Source organism: Cucurbita pepo, chromosome LG02 (assembly GCF_002806865.2).
Source record: "Cucurbita pepo subsp. pepo cultivar mu-cu-16 chromosome LG02, ASM280686v2, whole genome shotgun sequence".
In the NCBI taxonomy this organism is placed as follows: domain Eukaryota; kingdom Viridiplantae; phylum Streptophyta; class Magnoliopsida; order Cucurbitales; family Cucurbitaceae; genus Cucurbita; species Cucurbita pepo.
Genome location: NC_036639.1, coordinates 4406394 through 4426696, shown reverse-complemented (window position 1 = coordinate 4426696; position 20303 = coordinate 4406394). Strand labels below are relative to the sequence as shown.

Sequence of the window (20303 nt, the reverse complement as noted above, 5' to 3'; positions counted from 1 at the left end):
CTCCTCTTCAGTGGGGTAGAGTGGTGCGAGACCGCTTTGGCCCATTATGTATCGTCGTCAACCTCTCGAGTGACATTTGTTTTCCCCTAATGTGCTTTCAAGGGTTGTTTTGGTATGTTAGCCCAAATATTTGGGAAATTTTGTTTGGGCCCATTAGAGTGGCACTAAAACCAAGCTCAGCCTTCATCCAAGTTCAAATTCAAATTCCATTTCCCTCTTCTTCTTCGCCACCGCTCCAATGGCTTCCTCCAATTCCTTCTTCACCACGCCGACCAAAACCCCTTCAGAAAAGTCCTCCAGAAAGACTCAAAACTCCACCCGGATGGACGCGTCCGAGTCCAGATCCCGATTTGAAGCCTACAATCGTCTTCAGGCGGCGGCTGTGGCGTTTGGCGAAAAGCTTCCGATTCCTGAGATCGTTGCCTTGGGTGGCCAATCCGACGGCAAGAGCTCTCTCTTAGAAGCCCTACTTGGATTCCGCTTCAATGTCCGCGAAGTCGAAATGGGGACACGCAGGCCTTTGATCCTCCAAATGGTCCATGATCCGACTGCTCTCGAGCCCCGTTGCCGATTTCAGGTCTCTTATCCTCATGTTTAGTTAGTATTCAGTAGCTCCTTTTTATACATTTGGGGCTTTTTTGTGTCTTTGAGGTGTTCAAATCTATTACCGGGGCCTTAGTTTTATTTTTCACGTCCTAGCAAATAATTCTAGCGGATTTCTATGATTTTGATGATGCTACTTGTTTGGTTATGGGAAATAGGACGAAGATTCTGAAGAATATGGAAATCCTGTTGTTTTAGCATCTGCAATTGCAGACATTATCAAGTCTCGAACTGAGGCGCTGTTGAAGAAGACCAAAACTGCAGTTTCTTCCATCCCTATTGTGATGAGAGCAGAGTATGCACATTGCCCCAACCTTACCATTATTGACACCCCTGGCTTTGTTCTTAAGGTTTGCTCTAGAGATCATCAAGAACGCCATCTTTGATTCCTTCAATTTTATATCCTTATTTTTGTTACTCCCAATGAGTTATGAGTTATTGTTCCTTTTGGCAGGCAAGGAAGGGAGAGCCAGAGAACACACCACAAGAAATTCTTTCAATGGTGAAGTCACTTGCAAGTCCTCCCCATCGTATCCTCTTGTTCCTTCAACAAAGTAGTGTAGAGTGGTGTTCTTCATTGTGGTTGGATTCAATTCGTGAAATTGATCCCGCATTCAGACGGACTATTGTTGTTGTCTCCAAATTTGATAATCGTCTTAAGGTATGAATTAACTGAACTTTGTGAAACCCATTATCTGTAAGCAATATTAGATGAATATTTGTATCAGAAAGCTATGTCAACTTATGTGATTGCATCAAAATTGCTATGACCATGAAATTTAGAAACTGACTCATTGACTTAAATATATGGGTCAAAGTTTTGATCTTTTCTTTGATGTTCAGGAATTCGGTGACCGATGGGAAGTGGATAAGTATTTGAGTGCCAGTGGTTACCTTGGAGATAACACTCATCCATTTTTTGTGGCCCTGCCAAAGGACAGAAATACTGTTTCTAATGATGAATTTCGGCGACAAATATCTCAAGTGGATTCTGAAGTTCTTCGTCATCTACGTGATGGTGTCAAGGGAGGGTTCGATGAAGAGAAATTTAGATCTCACATTGGTTTTGGCTGCCTGAGGGAATATCTAGAATCCGAGCTTCAGAAGAGATACAAGGAAGCTGCTCCAGCAACTTTGGCTTTGCTAGAGCAACGTTGTGGTGAAGTTGCATCTGAACTATGTAGAATGGAGTCTAAAATACAAGCTACTTCAGATATTGCACATCTTAGGAAATATGCTATGCTGTATACAGCTTCTATCAGCAATCATGTGGTGAGTAGTTCCTTTACGTCAACATTTTTTAATGTAGGATCTAGTTAATATTTAATTTTTGAAATCTTTTCTCTTGATTTTGGACCTGGAACAACAACATTTTGAAGCTTCAAATTTGTGAGTAATATATAACTGCTTCCCCATTTCATCATGCATCTGAGCCGATGCATTCTAATTTGATCTTTAAGTGCTTAGATCTTTTAGGGTGCCATGGAGTTCTTTGCAATTTTGATTGCCCAAGTTATTACATTTTATTTGAAGTTTCTATATCAAATATTTCCCCCCCTTTCTTTCATGTCTTTCTCTGATTAACTTACTTCATCTTCTAATTTAATATAACAATGTCTTCTATTCCTCTATGGTACAGAGCGCATTGATTGAAGGTGCGGCAGATCCTGCACCAGAGCAATGGGGGAAAACTACTATGGAGGAACAGTCGGGAAGTGGCATTGGAAGTTGGCCTGGTGTTACATCAGAGGTCAAGCCTGCCAACTCCAGCCTTCGGTTGTATGGTGGGGCTGCTTTTGAACGAGTAATGTTTGAGTTTCGATGTGCTGCTTATTCAATTGAGTGTCCTTCAGTTTCAAGGGAGAAGGCAAGAATCATTCATTCCTCGAATCTGATTAATTTTTTAATTTTAACTATTGCTGAAGCTCCTTTGCTTTTTGGAAACAGGTAGCAAACATATTACTCGCTCATACTGGCAAACGTGGAGGCAGGGGATTAACAGAAGCAGCTGCAGAGATTGCCCGTGCTGCTGCACGATCATGGCTTGCTCCTCTTCTAGATACTGCTTGTGATCGTCTTGCTTTTGTACTGGAAAATCTTTTTGATCTTGCACTGGAAAGAAATCGTGCCTATGAATCACAAAGTAAATAAGCTTTCCCCTGTTTTCTTATACTTTTCTTGGGTTTTGTTCTCTTTGTTTTCTACTATACTGAGCTTCATCTTTTACTAACCTATATTGTGGATGAGTGAAAAACTCAGTAGTTATTCAGGGACCTGACCTTTCTTTTCTAATTGTTAGGTGACAAAAGGTTGCATTCTAATTCATTTATGTTTAGTGGCGTCTGAAACTTTTTTTTTTTTTTTTTTTTTTTTTTTTTTTTTTTTTTNTTTTTTTTTTGTTTTCAGATGGGAAGAAGCACTGTAGCATGGACGGGTATGTTGGTTTTCACGCTGCTTTAAGGCATGCTTACAATCGTTTTCTGAAGGATCTTGCTAAACAATGCAAGCAACTGCTTCGTCACCACCTCGACTCTGTTACAAGCCCATATTCACTTGTTTGCTACGAGAATGATTTTGAAGGAGGCTCTCTCTCAAATGCATCATCTTTTCAGAAAATTAATCGGGCTTCTGCTGGTTTGTTTTCCTTTGAATTATCTGAATGTGGGACAGATTCTCATGACGAAACAATAAAGGATCAGGAAAACAGACCTCCAGAAAAAAACGTACAGCAGATAACACCAGGAAAAGGTAAAGAATCTAGAGAAGCCCTTCGAGAATGCCAAATGACTGTTCCTGAAACTCCTTCACCAGAGCAACCTAGTGATGTTGGGTACGCAGTAAAGAAGGAATTTGTGAATGGGATGGATATTGGAGTTCGAAAAAGGGTTTCAAGAGTGACCAGAAATTCTAGTCGGATCGGTGGTCAAGATGGCGGCGGAACTTTGTTTGGTAATGATGATGGCAGTTCCAGATGTAGCTCAGCTTACACAGAAATTTGCTCATCGGCAGCGCAACATTTTGCTAGGATTCGTGAAGTTCTCATTGAGCGAAGTGTGATGTCTACACTGAATTCTGGATTCTTAACACCTTGGTAAGTTGACTTATTTTACCCAAATTTATTTAGAGTTGTTAGATGTTTATATGTTTCCAGCAGCAAATAGAAAAATTTTATGGTTGGTGGGCTAAAGATAAATTGTTTAATTATCGTTGTTCTTTATATGTGGCTATTTGTGCAGTCGAGAAAAACTTGTAGTGGCACTTTGTTTGGAATTATTTGCCGTGAATGACGAGAAGTTCACAGACATGTTCGTAGCTCCAGGTGCTATTGAGGTACTTCAGAATGAGAGACAGTCTCTCCAAAAGCGCCAAAAGATACTACAAACATGTTTGAATGAGTTCAAAACTGTAGCTCAATCACTTTGTTGATACTTCAATGAACTTGGAGGAATATCAAACAATCCAAGCGTATTCTCTTCTCGAGGTACTTCAGAAAAACACTCTCTACAGAAGGCTTCAAATATTACAAGCATTTTTTTTAATGAATTTTAAAGTGCAGCTCAATCACTCTGTTGGCTCACCTAACCTGCATCAAGGTATGAACTCCCTGATTTCACTTATGAAAGCATCAAAGGTTTCTGGTCATTGAATTCCATGTAATGCAAGTGTATTTTCTACCTGATTAGGCTCCTGTAATTCTTTATTTACGTGATGTGTAAATTAGAAGCTACTACTTTCTTATTGAGATCATTGAATGGTTGCAACTACTCAAGTTGTTGATTGTACTAGGAGTCTATGAGTGCAAATAGGATAGATGTTCCTACCAATGATTAAAAACAAACATAAAGTTGAGTTACTTAGCATCTGTTTTTCTCATCTTGGTTTTCTAACATTTCTCTAACTGTAAGATCCTACATTGGTTGGAGAGGAGAACGTAACATTCTTTATAAGAGTGTGGAAACCTTTCTTTAGCAAACACGTTTTAAAAACCTCGAGGAAAGTACAAAAAGGAAAGCACAGAGAGGACAATATCTGCTAGTAGTGAGTTTGGGCTGTTACACTAACTGTAGGACCATGGTATTTCTTCATTGCAACACCACATAGGAACGCACTAGTAGGATTGTTTTTTCAGTTCAACACGTAGGAATCGAGATTTGAATTTTTTGCCCGTTTAGTCATGGTGATTATTCTTAATCCCAACAAGAACTGGTTGATAGTTGAAGTGATTAAAGCACTACCCAGAGAATCAAACGGCAGAAACCTTGGTCATACATGTGATTGCTTAAAGTTTAACGTTGAAGGTTGAAGGTTGAAGGTTGAAGGTTGAAGGTTGAAGGATGGAGTTCTTTAATTGTTGCATTGGAGACATCGAAGGCCATGGAAAAATTTTGGTCATTAAATTCTTAGTAAAGCTTGTGGTGAGGAGGGCTCTGGTCTAGTTGTTTGGTTGCCTTTGTAAATGCAGATGCTACAAGTTGCAAGTTTGATCTCTCAATTATCAAGGTTGAATTTCCTCCTCTATTAAATTTATTTATTAATTCATATTATTAACCATTTATATTTTCCCCACTTATATATGTATAATTTTAAAATATTACATTATATTATAGGTATTTTAAGTAAAAAATAAATTGAATTTATAACATAAAATATAATTTAACATTTTAAAATTCTAAATTAGAAATTTGGAATATTATTTTCTTAATTTCTGGTGTGATGAAAATAATTTTCAAAATCACATGTTATATGTATGTCTTGGAATGAATAAATGAATAACTACAAGGCGACTAGTCTTTCATTAAATATTTAACAAAAGTCAAATATATATATATATATATATAAAGTGAGTTGATTGGTTTTAAATTAAAGGATGGTTTGAAAACTTCAAAATATTTAAGAAAATACATTAAATTGCATCATCTGTTTTTATTTGACATATGAGAAGTTAATTTTGTGGCATTCGAGTAAACGAATTACTCATGAATGATTTAAGACCACATTCGAATGATTGTGATTTTAAGAATAAGATGACTAAAAAAGACTTCAACACATTGAAAGCCTCCCTATACTCCCTATACCAACAAGGTGCACCTACTTTTTTTGGTGACTCAATCACAAGAATTTCATGGTGAAACATGTCATGTTTTGTTTGAAAGGTGATCGTTTGAAAATTTTCTTAGGATGCATGTAAGTGAAGACAAAACATACTGAAATGACTCGTATCAAACTTGTGGTACCTTCCTCCATATTTTTAACCGTGTCCAATGCTATGCTCTACAAATATGATAATAAAAAAGAATAACATTTCTAGAAGCTAAAAAAAAAAAAGAAAAAAAAAAAAAAAAAATTGGTCTCCAATATATCCAAGTGGTAGCCACTTCCACCAAATTTTTACTTAAACAAACTCATTCAAAGTTTGAATAAATTAAAAGGCTATAAAAGTAAAAATTCATATTATTAATTGAAATAAATCAATATTCAAACAAATTAATAATAATAAATAAACATAATTTAAAATTATAAATCAATCTTCGTATGCATCTATAATGTTAATTTATAAATTTTTATTTAATAATTTTGATATATATTACGATAATTATTGACCAGCACTAATATAAACAATTAATTAATTAATGATGAATTTGGATGTTATATATGAATTTATAATAATTAAGTTCATATTATATTATTACTAATTAAGATATATATATATATATATATATATTTAAAAACAAAAGTGGGGCCGGCGGACCCCACAAATTTTTTTTTTAAGAATATTATGAAAAGTGAGACTTTGCCTTGTAATTTGTCTTTTCTAATTTCTGCATTAAATTAAGTCTTAACATTTTCTGACACAATATTTTTAATATATTTTTTATTTTTATTAAAAAAAAGTCAAGCCGGCCAACCTTTTATTAAATTTGTTTTTCATAATTCAATTTTTTATTCACTATTCTAATTTTAATTTTTTCTTACTTTCAAAAATAATATTAAAAATAGCGTCTACTGATTCTTAAACTTATTATAATAATAGGTATTTAATGAATACAAAATAATGTTAAATATATCAAAAATTTATTAAATAAAATATTGATTGTTCGAAAAATTATTAGATACTTTTTAGCAGGGTGTATACTAAACTTAAAAAATAAAAAAACTCGACCTACCTAATTCGAATCATAAAGGTTAGGCTGGGTTGTGAAACATTTTCGGGTTATTCGGGTCACCAACCTAACCCAACTCATGTACACCTACACGAAAAAATTTCTCCCAACCTAAATCGTGTACACCGAAAAAATTTGATGTGAAGTGGATAGAAGGAAAATTCAAGATGATTACGAGTTGTGCCCTACAAAAAGGGCATTGAAAAGATTTTTTTATTTTTTTTTATTTTTTTTTAGGTTGCTTATTTTCTCGTCCATCACCCATTTAAAACCGCACTCGATTACTTCATTTTTGCCTCCTTACTCATCAATTTTCAACTCGAGCGATAATTATGTTCAGATTGATAAGTTTAATTCTTTTAAAAATAATAAAATGAGCGCCTTAAATTATTAAGTTTTTTCAAATCATGTTTATTATAATTTTAAAAAATATTTTTTGAATTTTTCAAAATTTTCAAATTAACCATCAATTTAGAATAATGTTTTAAACTACTTTATTACTAAATAAGTTTTTTTTTTTTTTTAAATCAATTTTTGTTTTTGTTGTAATATTCCATCCACAATACTATCTCCTTTCAACCCTTTGAGCGAAATGCAGCAAAAGGAAAGAAAATTTATGGACCGACCCCACCGTTTCCATCTCGTAGGAACTACGAGATTACCCCAAGGACGCTTTCGGTATCCAGGGGTCGTGGACTGACCATAGAACCTTGTTCAATCTATCTGATTGGACAGTAAGGATTGGAGAAGAACAACGAAAAATGTAATATTCGTATGAAAAAAATAATATTTTTTTGAGCCCGAAAGAACCTAAACCTTACTTTTATTGGAGTCACTTTTTATGTATTTATTTATGTGATTTTGAGTAATTAAATATCATGTCAAATATTGTAGGGTTTAATTTAAGTGTATGTGGACCTTCGATGGTGGTTTTAGATTATGTGAATCAAATCATATAGATATTTAAAGTTAACAAATCTATCATTTAACGAGGTAGATTGTGTTATTATTTTAGGGTCCGTTCTACCTTTTCACATTCATAATCATCCTATTTTTGAATCGAACTTGTTGTTGAGGACAAACATCACGAGCTATCATCAAATCTTAGATATCGATCTACCACTAACGTTGGAAAAAATTGAGGGTTCAACTAAAACTATAATAGTGCTAACTAAAGCAATTTCGACAATCAAATTAGATATCACATGAGGAAAGCAAATAAATAATTTGAAAGTGATATGATCTCGTATAGTTATATTAGTGGAGTTTAAAGACGGATTTGCTATCAGTTGATATGATAAGACCTCTCTACCATGTCATAGGCTATGAGACAAGAAATATTGTTTCGTGATGTGTGCATAATCTTATAGTAAGGCTAATGATTATGGGTGTTTATATGACGTGATAACCTAAATAACCTAGAATATCTAATCACGACTATAAAGTATGAGTTCGATTTTTTTTTTCTTTTGTTGAATTTTTAGAAAATTGAAAATTCAATTTGGTTCCCATGTTCGAACTTTTTTTATCATATCCCGACCAACATGCAAAGGATATGGAATCTTGATTTGTCACCTGATGGGTTTGATATTCTCTTGCGACATAGTTACGTTACTTACTCATCGCTTTTAAGTGTGAAGACTATCTATCTCCACAGACCAACCCGAGTCTTTCCAGCATGCTTTTTTCTCACTCACATGCATCCTATCAAAATTTTCAGAAGATCGCCCAATATAGAACTGCTCTAAGCAAAACATGCTTTACTGTAGATTTCCCACTGAAAAAAAAAGATGCATCTTATTAGTATAGGTAGTAACTTTCATTTCCTTGAAGTCTTTCTTAATTCTCTTATCATCACGATCGCTTTCATTTTGATGTCTTGGTTCATTAATGTACCCTTCATTTACTCGGGTTTCACACTAACGATCCAACCCAACCCAACCAAAACTTAGTTGAGTTAAGTTGTGAACTATGTTCGTGTCGTTAAGAGAATGATTTTGATATACAGATGGGAGGAATATGATTTGACAATACTAAATTTTTGAGAATCTAATGGGTATTTCAACTTATTAATGCAAACATTTATTTTTGGAATAAGAACATATTCATATTCAATACATAGTGGAGACAATTTTTTTTTAAAATAAATAAATAAATAATAACTTTAACCATTTAATATCGAAAATAAATATGAATTTCATTTAGTTAATGATTAATTCATAACTTAGGTTATACAATACCATTCTTATAATTATAATTATATATAAAGTCGCAGAGTGTTAGGTTAAAAATGTTGTGAAACGTGTTAGCTTTGCTTCTAAGGACACTTCTCTTTCACTTCCTCAATTTTTCCCTCAAAATCTCCGAAGTTTGACGGTTTTTAATTAAAATATTTTTTAAAAAATAAAATTATTTATTATTTTTGCAGCCTTGAAAATGAATTAGAAAATTGGTTATTATTGTTTTAGGAGAGACGAAAACTTGGAATTTAAGAATATATTTTATTTTTGTGGCAATATTAAATTGACGCGTGAAAGACACGGCGTTGAAATGTTTGAAGCGCCCCAACGCCATTGGGCAGACACTAAGACAACCAAGTCCTTACGGTCAGGTCAGGTCAGGGGCTCTCAAGTCAAACCCTACTTTTTCTTTTTTTTCTATTTATTTTATTTATTTCCAAATTAAAAAATAAAAATAAAAATAAATAAAAAAACCCCAAAGCAATGGCATCCTCTTGTTGTAGTACCCTGAGTTGTTGGGCATTTTCTCACCAGCCAATCACACCACAAACCCTCCCTTTTTCTTTTTATTACTTTTTTTTTTTTTAAATATTATATTCTCTTTAATATTTTTTATTCTAAATAAATAGTCCCGCAAAAAGATATTTCTGTAAGTTGTCTTTAGTTCAACGATTAAATCATTTACAGGTTTCGTCCCACGGTTATTGTACTAAAAATTACTTGAATTACATTAATACCCACGAAATTACCTTTTAAGGATTGTTTGTGGGTTGGTACGACTGTGTCATTTTTTAGACCAAACTGAACCCAACCATAAATCTTCTGGATTTAGTTGATTTGGGTTGTTCCAATTTTTTTTTTTTTTTTAATAAAAAGTAAAATTTTAGATGGTAAATTATCTATTTATTTATTTATTTTTCAAATATTTAATTAAAATTTACCACTCAATTTCAATACACACGAACCAACTCAATTAATAAAAGTTTGGTTCGTTTAAACCCAACTCGATAAATAAGTTCATACCCGATATAAAATGTACAAATTGGATTGCGTTGATGAGATTTTTTAGGTCATTGGGTGTTTTTTAACACTCGTACTGAGAAGTCAACGAGTAGTTTTGTATTAATCGGGGCTAAAAGAAAATAATATAATTATCCGTAGATAATGTTATTAGTATTTTGGCATTAAATACATTATTGGATTTAAATATGAAAAAAAAAAAGGAAGAAAACTTGAAAGAATAATTAAGTGAAGACTTAGAAAAAGAGAAGAAAATTATAAAAGTGGGAAAAGAAAAGGAAGAAAGTGGCAGAAGACAACAAAAACATTTCATACTCAAACCATTTTCTTCCCTCTCCTCCATCAAAACCCTTCCCCCTCTTTCTCTCTCTACAACCAGACGAAGAACAGGAGGAAGAAGCTTCAGAAACCCCTTCAATGGAGATCACTTCATCTTCAACCTCCACCACTAGATCATCCCATGAAACAGACAAAAACCCTTCTCCCAATACTTCCCCTAACCTCCTCCCCAGATCTGATTCCACCCCTTACCCCACCACTTTCGTTCAAGCCGATACCTCCAATTTCAAGCACGTCGTTCAAATGCTCACCGGCTCGTCGGAATCTCCCAGGCCGCCGCACCCACCGCCCTCTTCCAAGCAGCCCTCTTCCATTCCTTCTCAAGACCCCTTTCAATCTTCCAAGAACTTCGCTATTCCTCCGATTAAAACTGCGCCCAAGAAACAGCAGAGTTTCAAGCTGTATGAGCGGCGGAATCACCTCAAGAATAGTTTGATGATCAATACTCTAATCCCTAATTTCCCCGGTGCTGCTGGGTTTTCGCCTCGTAATACTGAGATTCTCTCTCCGAGTATTCTCGATTTTCCTTCTCTGGCGCTCAGTCCTGTTACGCCGTTGAATGATGACCCGTTGTTTGATAAGTCGTCGTCGTCACCTTCGCTTGGAAGCTCGTCGGAGGAAGAGAAGGCGATTGCCGAGAAGGGGTTTTACTTGCATCCGTCGCCGATGAACACACCGAGAGTGGCGGAACGGCCGCAACTTCTGTCTCTATTCCCCGAAACGTCGCCTAGAGTGTCGGAATCGTCGTCTTCTTCGTGACGAAAACAAGGGTTTGATCTGTTTTTGCTCTGTTTTGCTCTGTTTTACTCTGTTTTGTTTGTAGAGATTCGTAACTTTTGATTGATTCTTAGAAAAGAAGAAGAGAATCATTGATCAATCGAGTGGGGATTTGGGGTTTGATGAAATGATTCTCTGAGATTAACGCAGAGATTAAGAGAAATCCATTGGTAATGAATGATAAAAGGCCTCTATGAACTCTTTGAGCTGAACTGAACTGAACTGAACTGAACTTCGATTTTGGGTTTGGTTTGAATTGTGGTGTTCTTTCTTGTGAACCATTTTCTTTCATTTTCCTTTCCATTTTCCGGGAAAGTTAGTGAGAAAATGTTAGTTTTTTGTGAATTGGTTGAGAAAGAAAGCAAAAGATATAATAATAATAATTTAAGTGAAGACTTCGCATTAAACAAAGGGTGGAGATCCACAAGGAAGAAGGTTGGAAGTTCCACTAAGTGTATTGATGGATACAATTGGGGCTGTAAATACCGTTGCTTTCTTACTCTCTTTTGTCTTTTTCTGTCTTCAAACATAAAAGTTGTCTTTTTTTTTTTTTTTTTTTTTANATTATATGGTTTATAACATTTAATTAAGATTTGTAACTCAATTTTAATATTAAAGAGTTTGGATGAGAATACTATATGCTTATATAAATGTACTATAAGTAAAAGAAATGTGTATTATTTTTTTAAATTAACAATAAATTCAGATTGGTTCGATTCAATTTAATCCAATCTCGTTAATTCACGAGCAATTGAACCCGTAATTTTTTTTTTATTTGAACGAAATCTAATTCAAATAAAGATAGAAAATTTTAAAAATTAAATAGAAATTGAATTTTTTTTTGTTTCAAAAGTGGTCCTCAAAAATTAGTTTGGAGTGTGATTGGCGCTAAAATTCATGATCTACCTTTCCCCTTCACTTATTTTCTATCTCATATATATATATATATATATATATATTAATTTAAATATAGTTTAATTGATTAAAAAATGACGACGGCAATGATTTAACATTACTTGTCCAAAAGTCCGAACAACCTAAAATTTTTTCAACCCAATTTTAAAGAATCGAAGACTTTTCTTGACTCCAAACTAATTGGATAAATCTATCTCAAGAAAGAACGTTACGACAAAAAGAAAGTATTAAGGTATTTCATGATTGAAGTACTTGAAAAGACAACTTTCTAATTGCCAAACATAAGAACCAAATCTATAATTCTCATGAGGAAAGCTCAATTCAAGCTTAAGAGTTGTCGATCTAGTCGAACGAACATAAAAATGAACATTTTTTTTTTCTTTTACTGTTGTGTCGTAATCTGTATATCAATTATACAAGAATAACAAGGTCGATGAGTAATGATGAACTAATCAATTATCAATAATTAGGATTAGCTTGGTTGGTTAAGCTTCCTTTTATAGAACTCTTTCATTTGAGAAAACTATAGTATAGAGTTCAACACATCAGGCATGACTTCTAAGCTCGAACTTGTTTTCTTTTAAGGTAATTGTACAATTCATATACCAAACTAGAGATTTCATTGCATATATAGCTTGTTTTCTTCGATTTCGTGTAACATAATTCAACCTTCATTTGTATGAACGAGACATAATGAAGAAAATAGAAGGTAGAACTCAACTTTCCTATCGATTTGGTATCGAAACTAATACCGAACACAAGGGTGATGCATGTCACTATACATAGTCATCCAAGATTATATCAATGCCATCAGTTGGCAGATATCATAGCAGTCAATAGGAATTTGCATTTGATACTCAAAGATGATGAGTTTTATTAATATGTGAATAATAAGCTTCTATTCTCAACAATTATTGGACATTCTAATAGGGAAAAAGGGACACACATACCAACATCTTCAGATTTGTGAAAAGGATTGAATGGTCTTGAACTCATGATGGTCTGGAAGAGGAGCATTCCCAGGTCGAATGGATATGTTCACATCAATTCCTGAAAAATGGGATTTCAATCATATAACAAATCCTAATTTGATTTTTGATGTAGTTAGTAGGCAACAAAGACACGAATAATCTCCATGGATGAAGCCTTGAGGTGGGGATTCTTCGTCTTTGCTCGGTTCCTTTCGTTACTACTAGATTGACTAAGATTGGATTAACACACTCACTGATGCCCCTTTCATGTTCACATGTCCGGTTTGGCCCATACGTATCGCCGTCAACCTCATTGGTTTTTAAAACGCGTTTTTTAGGGAGAGGTTTCCACATCCTTGTAAGGAATGTTTTGTCCCTCTCTCCAACCGATGTGGGATCTCACAATCTACCCCCTTGTCGGCACAATGTCCTTGTCGGCACAATGTCCTTGTCGGCACATCGCTCGAAACCTAGTTCTGATACCATTTGTAACAGCCCAAGCCTACCACTAATAGATATTGTCCACTTTAGCCCCGTTATGTATCGTCGTCAGCCTCATGGTTTTATAAAACGCATTTTTTAAGGAGAGGTTTCCACATCTTTATAAGAAATGTTTCGTTCTCCTCTCCAACCGAGGTGAGATTTCACAATCCACCCTCTTGAGAGCCCAACACCCTCACTAGCACACTGCTCGAAACCTAGCTCTGATACCATTTGTAACCGCCCAAGTCCACTGTTAACAGATATTGTCCACTTTAGCCCGTTACGTATCGTCGTCAGCCTCATGGTTTTTTAAAACTAGGGAGAGGTTTCCACACTCTTATAAGGAATGTTTCGTTTCTCTCTCCAACCGATGTGAGATCTCACAATCCACCCCCCTAAGAGTACACCATAAATGAAAAAGGGTCGAGAAGATGCAAAATACCTGCTGCTTTTGCAGCTACAGCTTCCTGAAAAACATCAGTGACAAACAAGATTTCTGATGGCTTATCGACGCCAACAGACTCTCTGATCTCGACATAACTGCGCGTTTCTCTTTTGTTTCTGAGAGTATAGAATGAGTAGCTTGTATAAATAGTGTCTATTCTAGTGAAGGAAAATTATCAAAAGTAAATTAGATCTTACCCCACTGCGGTATCAAAATATCCACACAAATATTTTCTCAGATCCCCATATTTTGTATTTCCAAATAGAAGCCTCTGTGCCAATCTACTGCCGCTCGAGTATATGTATACCTACAAAAATTAATCATTACTTCACTATTAGAAAACGAATCGTCCCTGGTTAACAATCATGTCGGAAACAAACGGCGGAACTTGAACTCTAAACACCGCTCGAGTTAAGAGAGACAACTTTGAATGCATTTTTGCTGCTTTTGTTATTTCTGCATGTTACAAAATGTTCATACAACGGCTCAAGCCCACCGCTAGCAGATGTTGTCCTCTTTGGGCTTCCCCCTTCAAGCTTCCTCTCAAGGTTTTTAAAACGCGTTTGCTAGGGAGAGCTTTCCACACCCTTATAAAGAATGTTTTGTTCCTCTCTCCAACCGACGTGGGATCTCACAATCCACCCCCCTCCGGGGCCCAGCGTCCTTACTAACACACTGCCTGGTGTCTGGCTCTGATACCATTTGTAACGGCCCAAGCCCACCGCTAGCAGATATTATCCTCTTTGGGCTTTTCCCCTTCCGGCTTCCTCTCAAGGTTTTTAAAACGCGTTTGCTAGGGAGAGGTTTCCACACCGTTATAGAATGTTTTGTTCCCCTCTCTAACCGATGTGGGATCTCACAATCCACCCCCTTTAGGGGCCCAGCGTCCTCGCTGGCACACCATCCGGTGTCTGGGTCTGATAACATTCGTAACGACCAAGCCCACCACTAGCAGATATTGTCCTCTTTGGACTTTCCTCCTTGGGTATCCCCTCAAGGTTTTTAAAATTTATCATGGTGTTTGGTCACATGTGTAAAAAGTACTTCAAAAAGTTCTAAAATCAAAGAACTTTAACGTGTTTTTAAAACGCGTTGCTGCAGCTATTTGGACAGAAAAAAACCATTAAAAGAAGACATGATGGACCAGAGTGGTTATATGTGGAAGAGGGAAAAGTATGTTATATACAACCTTTATGCCCGACGCGTGCCACCTTTCCAGAGCTCGTGGTACATCGTCAAAAATGTCTCCTTTCAATTCATTGTTCTCGAATCCAGTTAACCATATATGACCCTGACAAAAATGGGGGTTAGTTCTTGTAACACAACAGTTAGTTGTTTTCTTCATTAAACATTTCTACTTACTTGCAACTGCTTTAGAGCAGGAATCTTCCTGTCAGCTTTTATCATGGCTTCAACGTTTGCAACTAGAGCTGCAATAACGTCCTCTTTTGCAGAATCATCGAGTGGAATAGGCACGGCACCAGCAACACCTTTTTCCAGATCATCTTGCACCTGCAATTGTATTTTCAAGTTACTAGCACCAACAAATGTTCTGTGATCAACTTGAACTCCCGAACAGAACTATCTTACCTGAGATCGTAACAACGCAATATCTTCCTTAGTCTCTGCAGTGTCGAATGTTAGAGATAAATGCTTGCGGACATTGTTGCGAGCATATGGAAAGAGAACATCGGTCACAAATGATATTGGAGTAGTAGTTCCTTCTATGTCAAGAACAATGCAACGCTGCAGAATATATATCGAAAAATGAGGTACGTACATACATGTAGGTAATTAAAGAACAATTTAATTTAACACAGACAAACAGAGAGATTGTACTAAAATCAAATTGTCCAAGTGTATAAATTATATCAGAGCTTCAACCTTTGAAGATGCTCCATTGTTGCTACCAGCTACTACGACTTCCTTGACGTTCCGAATGGGACCATGATCTGGAGTAGACCAGTCTAGGCCCAATTGATAAAGCTTGATGGCCGCATCAAAGAGATAGTGGTAACATTCAGCCTGAAACAATGAGTGGACAATTCAGAAAGAGCATTTCAACAGTGTGAATATTGAATAAAACATCTGCCGTACTTTATCCATCACTGTTCAAAGTAAAGCTAAAGCAATATAAACACAAGTGTCTCAACACCAAGCCAAAAAATAGAATAAATAAGTAGACACTACTTCTACAAGAAATTATATCCATAGATAAAAGTGAATCTTGTACGATACAGCGATCCATTGATTCGGCCCTATATTACTGTGTATAACGAACCTGAGTTTTTGCATGGATCCATGAATCGCCCCATACATAAATGCCATGGTTTCGAACAAGTACAGCAGTTGTTTTTGGGTAGGCTTCGATCTGTAGAAAGCGAAGGAAATGAAAATTTTAGAACAGAATAAACACTTGTCAGAGTATGCATGGTCTTTTACTGATCAACAATCAAAGGTTGTTCCATTAATCAGTAACAATGAGTTTCCATCATTTTCATTGAATGGTACGGTAATTAGCATACGGAAATAGTGTTCATAATTACTTGAAATGCACGATGATCAGTGTGAGATCCCACATCGGTTGGGGAGGAGAACGAAGCATTTTTTATAAGGGTGTGGAAACCTCTTCCTAGCCAACAAATTTCAAAAACCTTAAAGGGAAGCCTGAAAGGGAAAGCCTAAAGAGGACAATATCTGCTAGCGGTGGGCTTTGGCTATTACAAATGGTATCGGAGTCAGGTTCCAGGCAATGTGCCAGCGAAGAGGCCGAGCCCTGAAGGGGGTGGACACGAGGTGGTGTGCCAGCAAGTACACTGGACCCCAAAGGGGGTGGATTGGAGGTCTCACATCGATTGGAGAAGGGAATGAGTGCCAACGAGGAAGCTGGGGCCCGAAGGGGGGGTGGATTGTGAGATCCCACATCGGTTAGAGAGGAGAACGAAACATTCTCTCCCTAGTGGTGGGCTTGGGCCGTTACAATCAATACAGTGAAATCACCCAACATATACATAGAGGAATTTTAGTCTAACATTTGTTAAGTGGAAATTGCATATATCCTTGGTCTTGTTTGTAACTCGTCTCGAAAGTACTGAAGATCAACAAGAAAAACCAGCAGATAAAATTCAAGTATCGCTCCTTACCGCTTTAGCTAGTGATTCTGTGAGCTCGTATTCATAAGCAGTATTTTCTATTATTGGGATCACGAGTTCATCGTAATAACCATGCCCTTTGATTCCTTTGATCATTTCCATATGAGTAATCTGCAGTAATCATAGCAGGGAACAGGATTCATAATCAAAAAGATATTCCTGCGTTGCCTTTAAAAGAAACGCGATAATTAACCTACACGACATAATTTCATACATACGTAGATTGTATACAAAAAATTAGCGTTAAAAATAGCAGGATTCACCCTTGTGAATAAATGCCATGAAGTGAAAACTCACTCTAAATTCCTTTGCTGATGGATTGATCATCGTTGCAAGGCATGATTCTATCCCGTGACTGTGAATAACAGCTCCAGCATCTCGCATCTGATATGCCTGGAACGGAAACAAAATAAACAAAAAATTGTCAGATATCAACTCCGAGCGCTCCACAATAACAAAATCCAAAAGTAGGAAGTGATCTTCACTGGGATAATATGATGATGAAACGAATAACAGAAGGATCGACTACTATTCTACATCTACTACATCAAATATCAGCATTTATAATCCTATGTCCCTTAGATCTTCATTAAAAACATATGATTCACAAATTTACAGAGGATTTTTATCAAAACGTGGCAAATCATATCATATCATTTTCTTGTGTTTGGAGGAAATGAACAAGAAATCACACATGAGCATGGTAGAAGAAGGATATGAAATCAAAACCTTCATGAAAAGAGGACCACAGTCCGAACATTTTGGAGGCTTGTGTGGGAATGGCTTAGCAATAGGAGAAGATAAGATAGAACCATCAGGTGATAGCACGTACATGTCCTCTGGTACCATTCTTTCCTTCTGGACGCCTGTTAATGCATGATAAATTGGCATGAGAACCATGCTAGATAGCAATAAAAATCATGTTTCAGAAAGGAATAGAGCTAGTAAATGAATACACAAGCAGCATTTAAGATTGAAATTGAAAGCAAAACCATATGGATACAACCCAGAAAAGCAAACAAAACTTCTCCATAGACCAAAGAACACTATAAATCAGACAAAGGGGAGAGGGCACGAAGAACAAACCAGAAGGAGACATAAGAACGAGCTGATTCTGCTTGGGAATAGCATCATCATGGACCTTGATGGTGATACTGCCACCAGTCCCAGAGACCCATCCAAGCCCATAAAAATGGCGGCACAGCTCTGAAAGTAGAGCCTTAGTTTCAAGGACCGCCTTGCTCTCCAAGTAATCAGGCGATATCGTAGCCCTCTTCTCTCCATTGACACCCACTTCCGATGCCGTCGCCATTGGCAGCTATTCGTATGTTAAAACGGAGAAGCTCTAAGAATTGGGTGATTCAGGCTGAAATGGAAAAAGGGTCCAAGAGGCCCTTATATATGAGAATCAGAAGACAATCAGAGCACTGCGCTTGAAGTTGAAGCAGCCATGGTCTTTAAAACCTAAACTCTTGAATTGGGCTTATTCGATATCGGGTAAGTTTCGGATTACCTTCCTTTCCTCCTCGATTTCGTTGTGATCTGTTCGAATTTGGCTATCTTGGTGTATTGAAATCAGGTCCGTGGGTTCGAAAAGTTGTTGTTTGGATGGCTCAATAGTCCGAAAAAGTTAACTGGGTCGGATTTTTCAATCGAATCATAGAATTTATGCTCTCAACTTTTTTCATTTCTCCTCATCAGTCAATCCATTCCCAAATATCCAGAAAACTTCAGTACTCTCTATTTAAACTTCAAAGCCATCCTTTTCTTTTGCAAGTACAAATGGGAAATTTAAAATTTTGAAATTCGTACCTATCAAAAATGTTTTAAGGGTAGATATCTCCGTTTAAATAGAAAACGAGATTGGGGATTGTCCTCATCCATACCCAAGAATGGAAAACCGACTATCATTTGATTTCAGTCCATTATACTTTGTATCTTTAGTAAGTTTAATATTTGTGAAATTTGGGACGTTAAAATAGTCAAACCACACGAGAATTGGAAAATGTTAGGTTGAATTGGACATTTTGGTTCAAAACCGAGTTGGAACGATTGTCATCAACCTTGCGACATATGATTCCACATGTGTTGCCTTTATTCAATTCGGTTCTTACAACTACAAGTCTCGATAGCTCCTACACTATTCTACAAACTTGTAGATCTCTTTATACGAGCATGATGAGATAAGAGTCGTGCGATCGTAAAGAATCGAGAAAGTTATCGGCTCTCAAAATTTCGAGAAAACTCAAAACCTACACCTCAGACCAACCACTCGATCTCTATCTACAAGCATTCTCAATACTAACTCCTACTCGAACTTAAATCTCATTAAGTATATGATAACTTATTTTTTGTGATGTCGTTATTGATTAACGTACCTCAAATATTAACTTAGATATTAATTAACTATAGTCATTTTACCCTTGTTTTCACATTAGCTAGTTGTTTATTATAGCGTATAACTCTACTTTCTCAAAATTTCTTTCTGAATTTTTTTTTCCTCCGTTTTTTAAACTGCTTTTCAAAACTGATGCTGGATACTTGAGCTACGTCGTTTGTGTCAATCAAGACGTAAGTTTTAGTTGGCTGACTTATTCGGAATGATAAAAATAAGTATCACACAATAACATTGTGAGTTTCGAAAGAGCGTGATTGTGATATTAGTCTAGGCTTTTTAAATAGGTTACATAATGGCTAGAACATCAAAGCCAATCATAATGGGAATGAAAAAGATACCAATCTAGTTTGATATAATAGCACCAACATCAACATGCAACATCGAAATGAGGCTGACTTCGTCGGTGTCGGTGTCGGTGTTGATGTTGGTGTTGGTGTCGTGGTGGAGGGAACTCAACTTTACAAAGATCGGAGCAATAACTAGGCCCTAAACTTTGCAATGAGCTTAAGCAGCTCTTGATGAAACAAACCAATTTCTTCTTTCATTATTATTATAAGGATTAGGTTTGGTTGGGTTTAAAAGGATTTCGAGTTTGGGTTAGGTTTGTTTTTCGGAACCTGATTCGATTCAGGTTCGATTTGGGTTTGAAATTTAAATTATTGGGTCAACCGAAGAACCTTAAAAAAATCCATGAGTCATCGTTTGCATCTACCCTTGCCCTAGGAGCGTCTGCACTTTGTAGACTATCTCTCTCTGCTCTTTAATCGTGAGTCCGAGACTTTGTCTCGCAGTCTCACGC

At 36.2% G+C, this 20303-nt stretch overlaps 3 protein-coding genes across 6 annotated transcripts; 2 read left to right on the top strand and 1 right to left on the bottom strand.

Annotated features, from left to right (window-relative positions):
* The first annotated feature begins 198 nt into the window (after positions 1-198).
* On the top strand, positions 199-5128 carry LOC111787667 (dynamin-related protein 5A). 4 transcript variants are annotated; one of them, XR_002814024.1, is made up of 10 exons: positions 199-577; positions 762-953; positions 1058-1264; positions 1447-1875; positions 2243-2470; positions 2551-2746; positions 3010-3694; positions 3840-4084; positions 4160-4196; positions 4902-5073. XR_002814024.1 is itself a non-coding variant. In XM_023667685.1 (8 exons), the coding sequence occupies exons 1-8, from the start codon at positions 239-241 to the stop codon at positions 4027-4029; spliced, it is 2466 nt and encodes an 821-aa protein (XP_023523453.1). In that variant the 5' UTR covers positions 199-238; the 3' UTR covers positions 4030-4456. The 4 variants fall into 4 exon arrangements, 1 of the variants encoding a protein (XP_023523453.1); XR_002814022.1 differs by having other exon boundaries at positions 3840-4196; positions 4902-5128; XR_002814023.1 differs by lacking the exon at positions 4902-5073 and having other exon boundaries at positions 4160-4456.
* Positions 5129-10275: 5147 nt separating this feature from the next.
* On the top strand, positions 10276-11352 carry LOC111787498 (VQ motif-containing protein 4-like). The gene has a single exon (XM_023667481.1). The coding sequence runs from the start codon at positions 10442-10444 to the stop codon at positions 11120-11122; it is 681 nt and encodes a 226-aa protein (XP_023523249.1). The 5' UTR covers positions 10276-10441; the 3' UTR covers positions 11123-11352.
* Positions 11353-12749: 1397 nt separating this feature from the next.
* LOC111789157 (probable bifunctional methylthioribulose-1-phosphate dehydratase/enolase-phosphatase E1 1) lies at positions 12750-18655 on the bottom strand. The gene is made up of 12 exons (XM_023669816.1): positions 18193-18655; positions 17836-17972; positions 17404-17499; positions 17098-17217; positions 16236-16325; positions 15839-15979; positions 15545-15700; positions 15317-15466; positions 15144-15245; positions 14152-14261; positions 13952-14070; positions 12750-13105 (listed from the first exon to the last, which is right to left on the bottom strand). Exons 1-12 carry the CDS (start codon positions 18416-18418, stop codon positions 13014-13016), a joined length of 1539 nt encoding a protein of 512 aa, XP_023525584.1. The 5' UTR covers positions 18419-18655; the 3' UTR covers positions 12750-13013.
* Positions 18656-20303: the final 1648 nt, after the last annotated feature.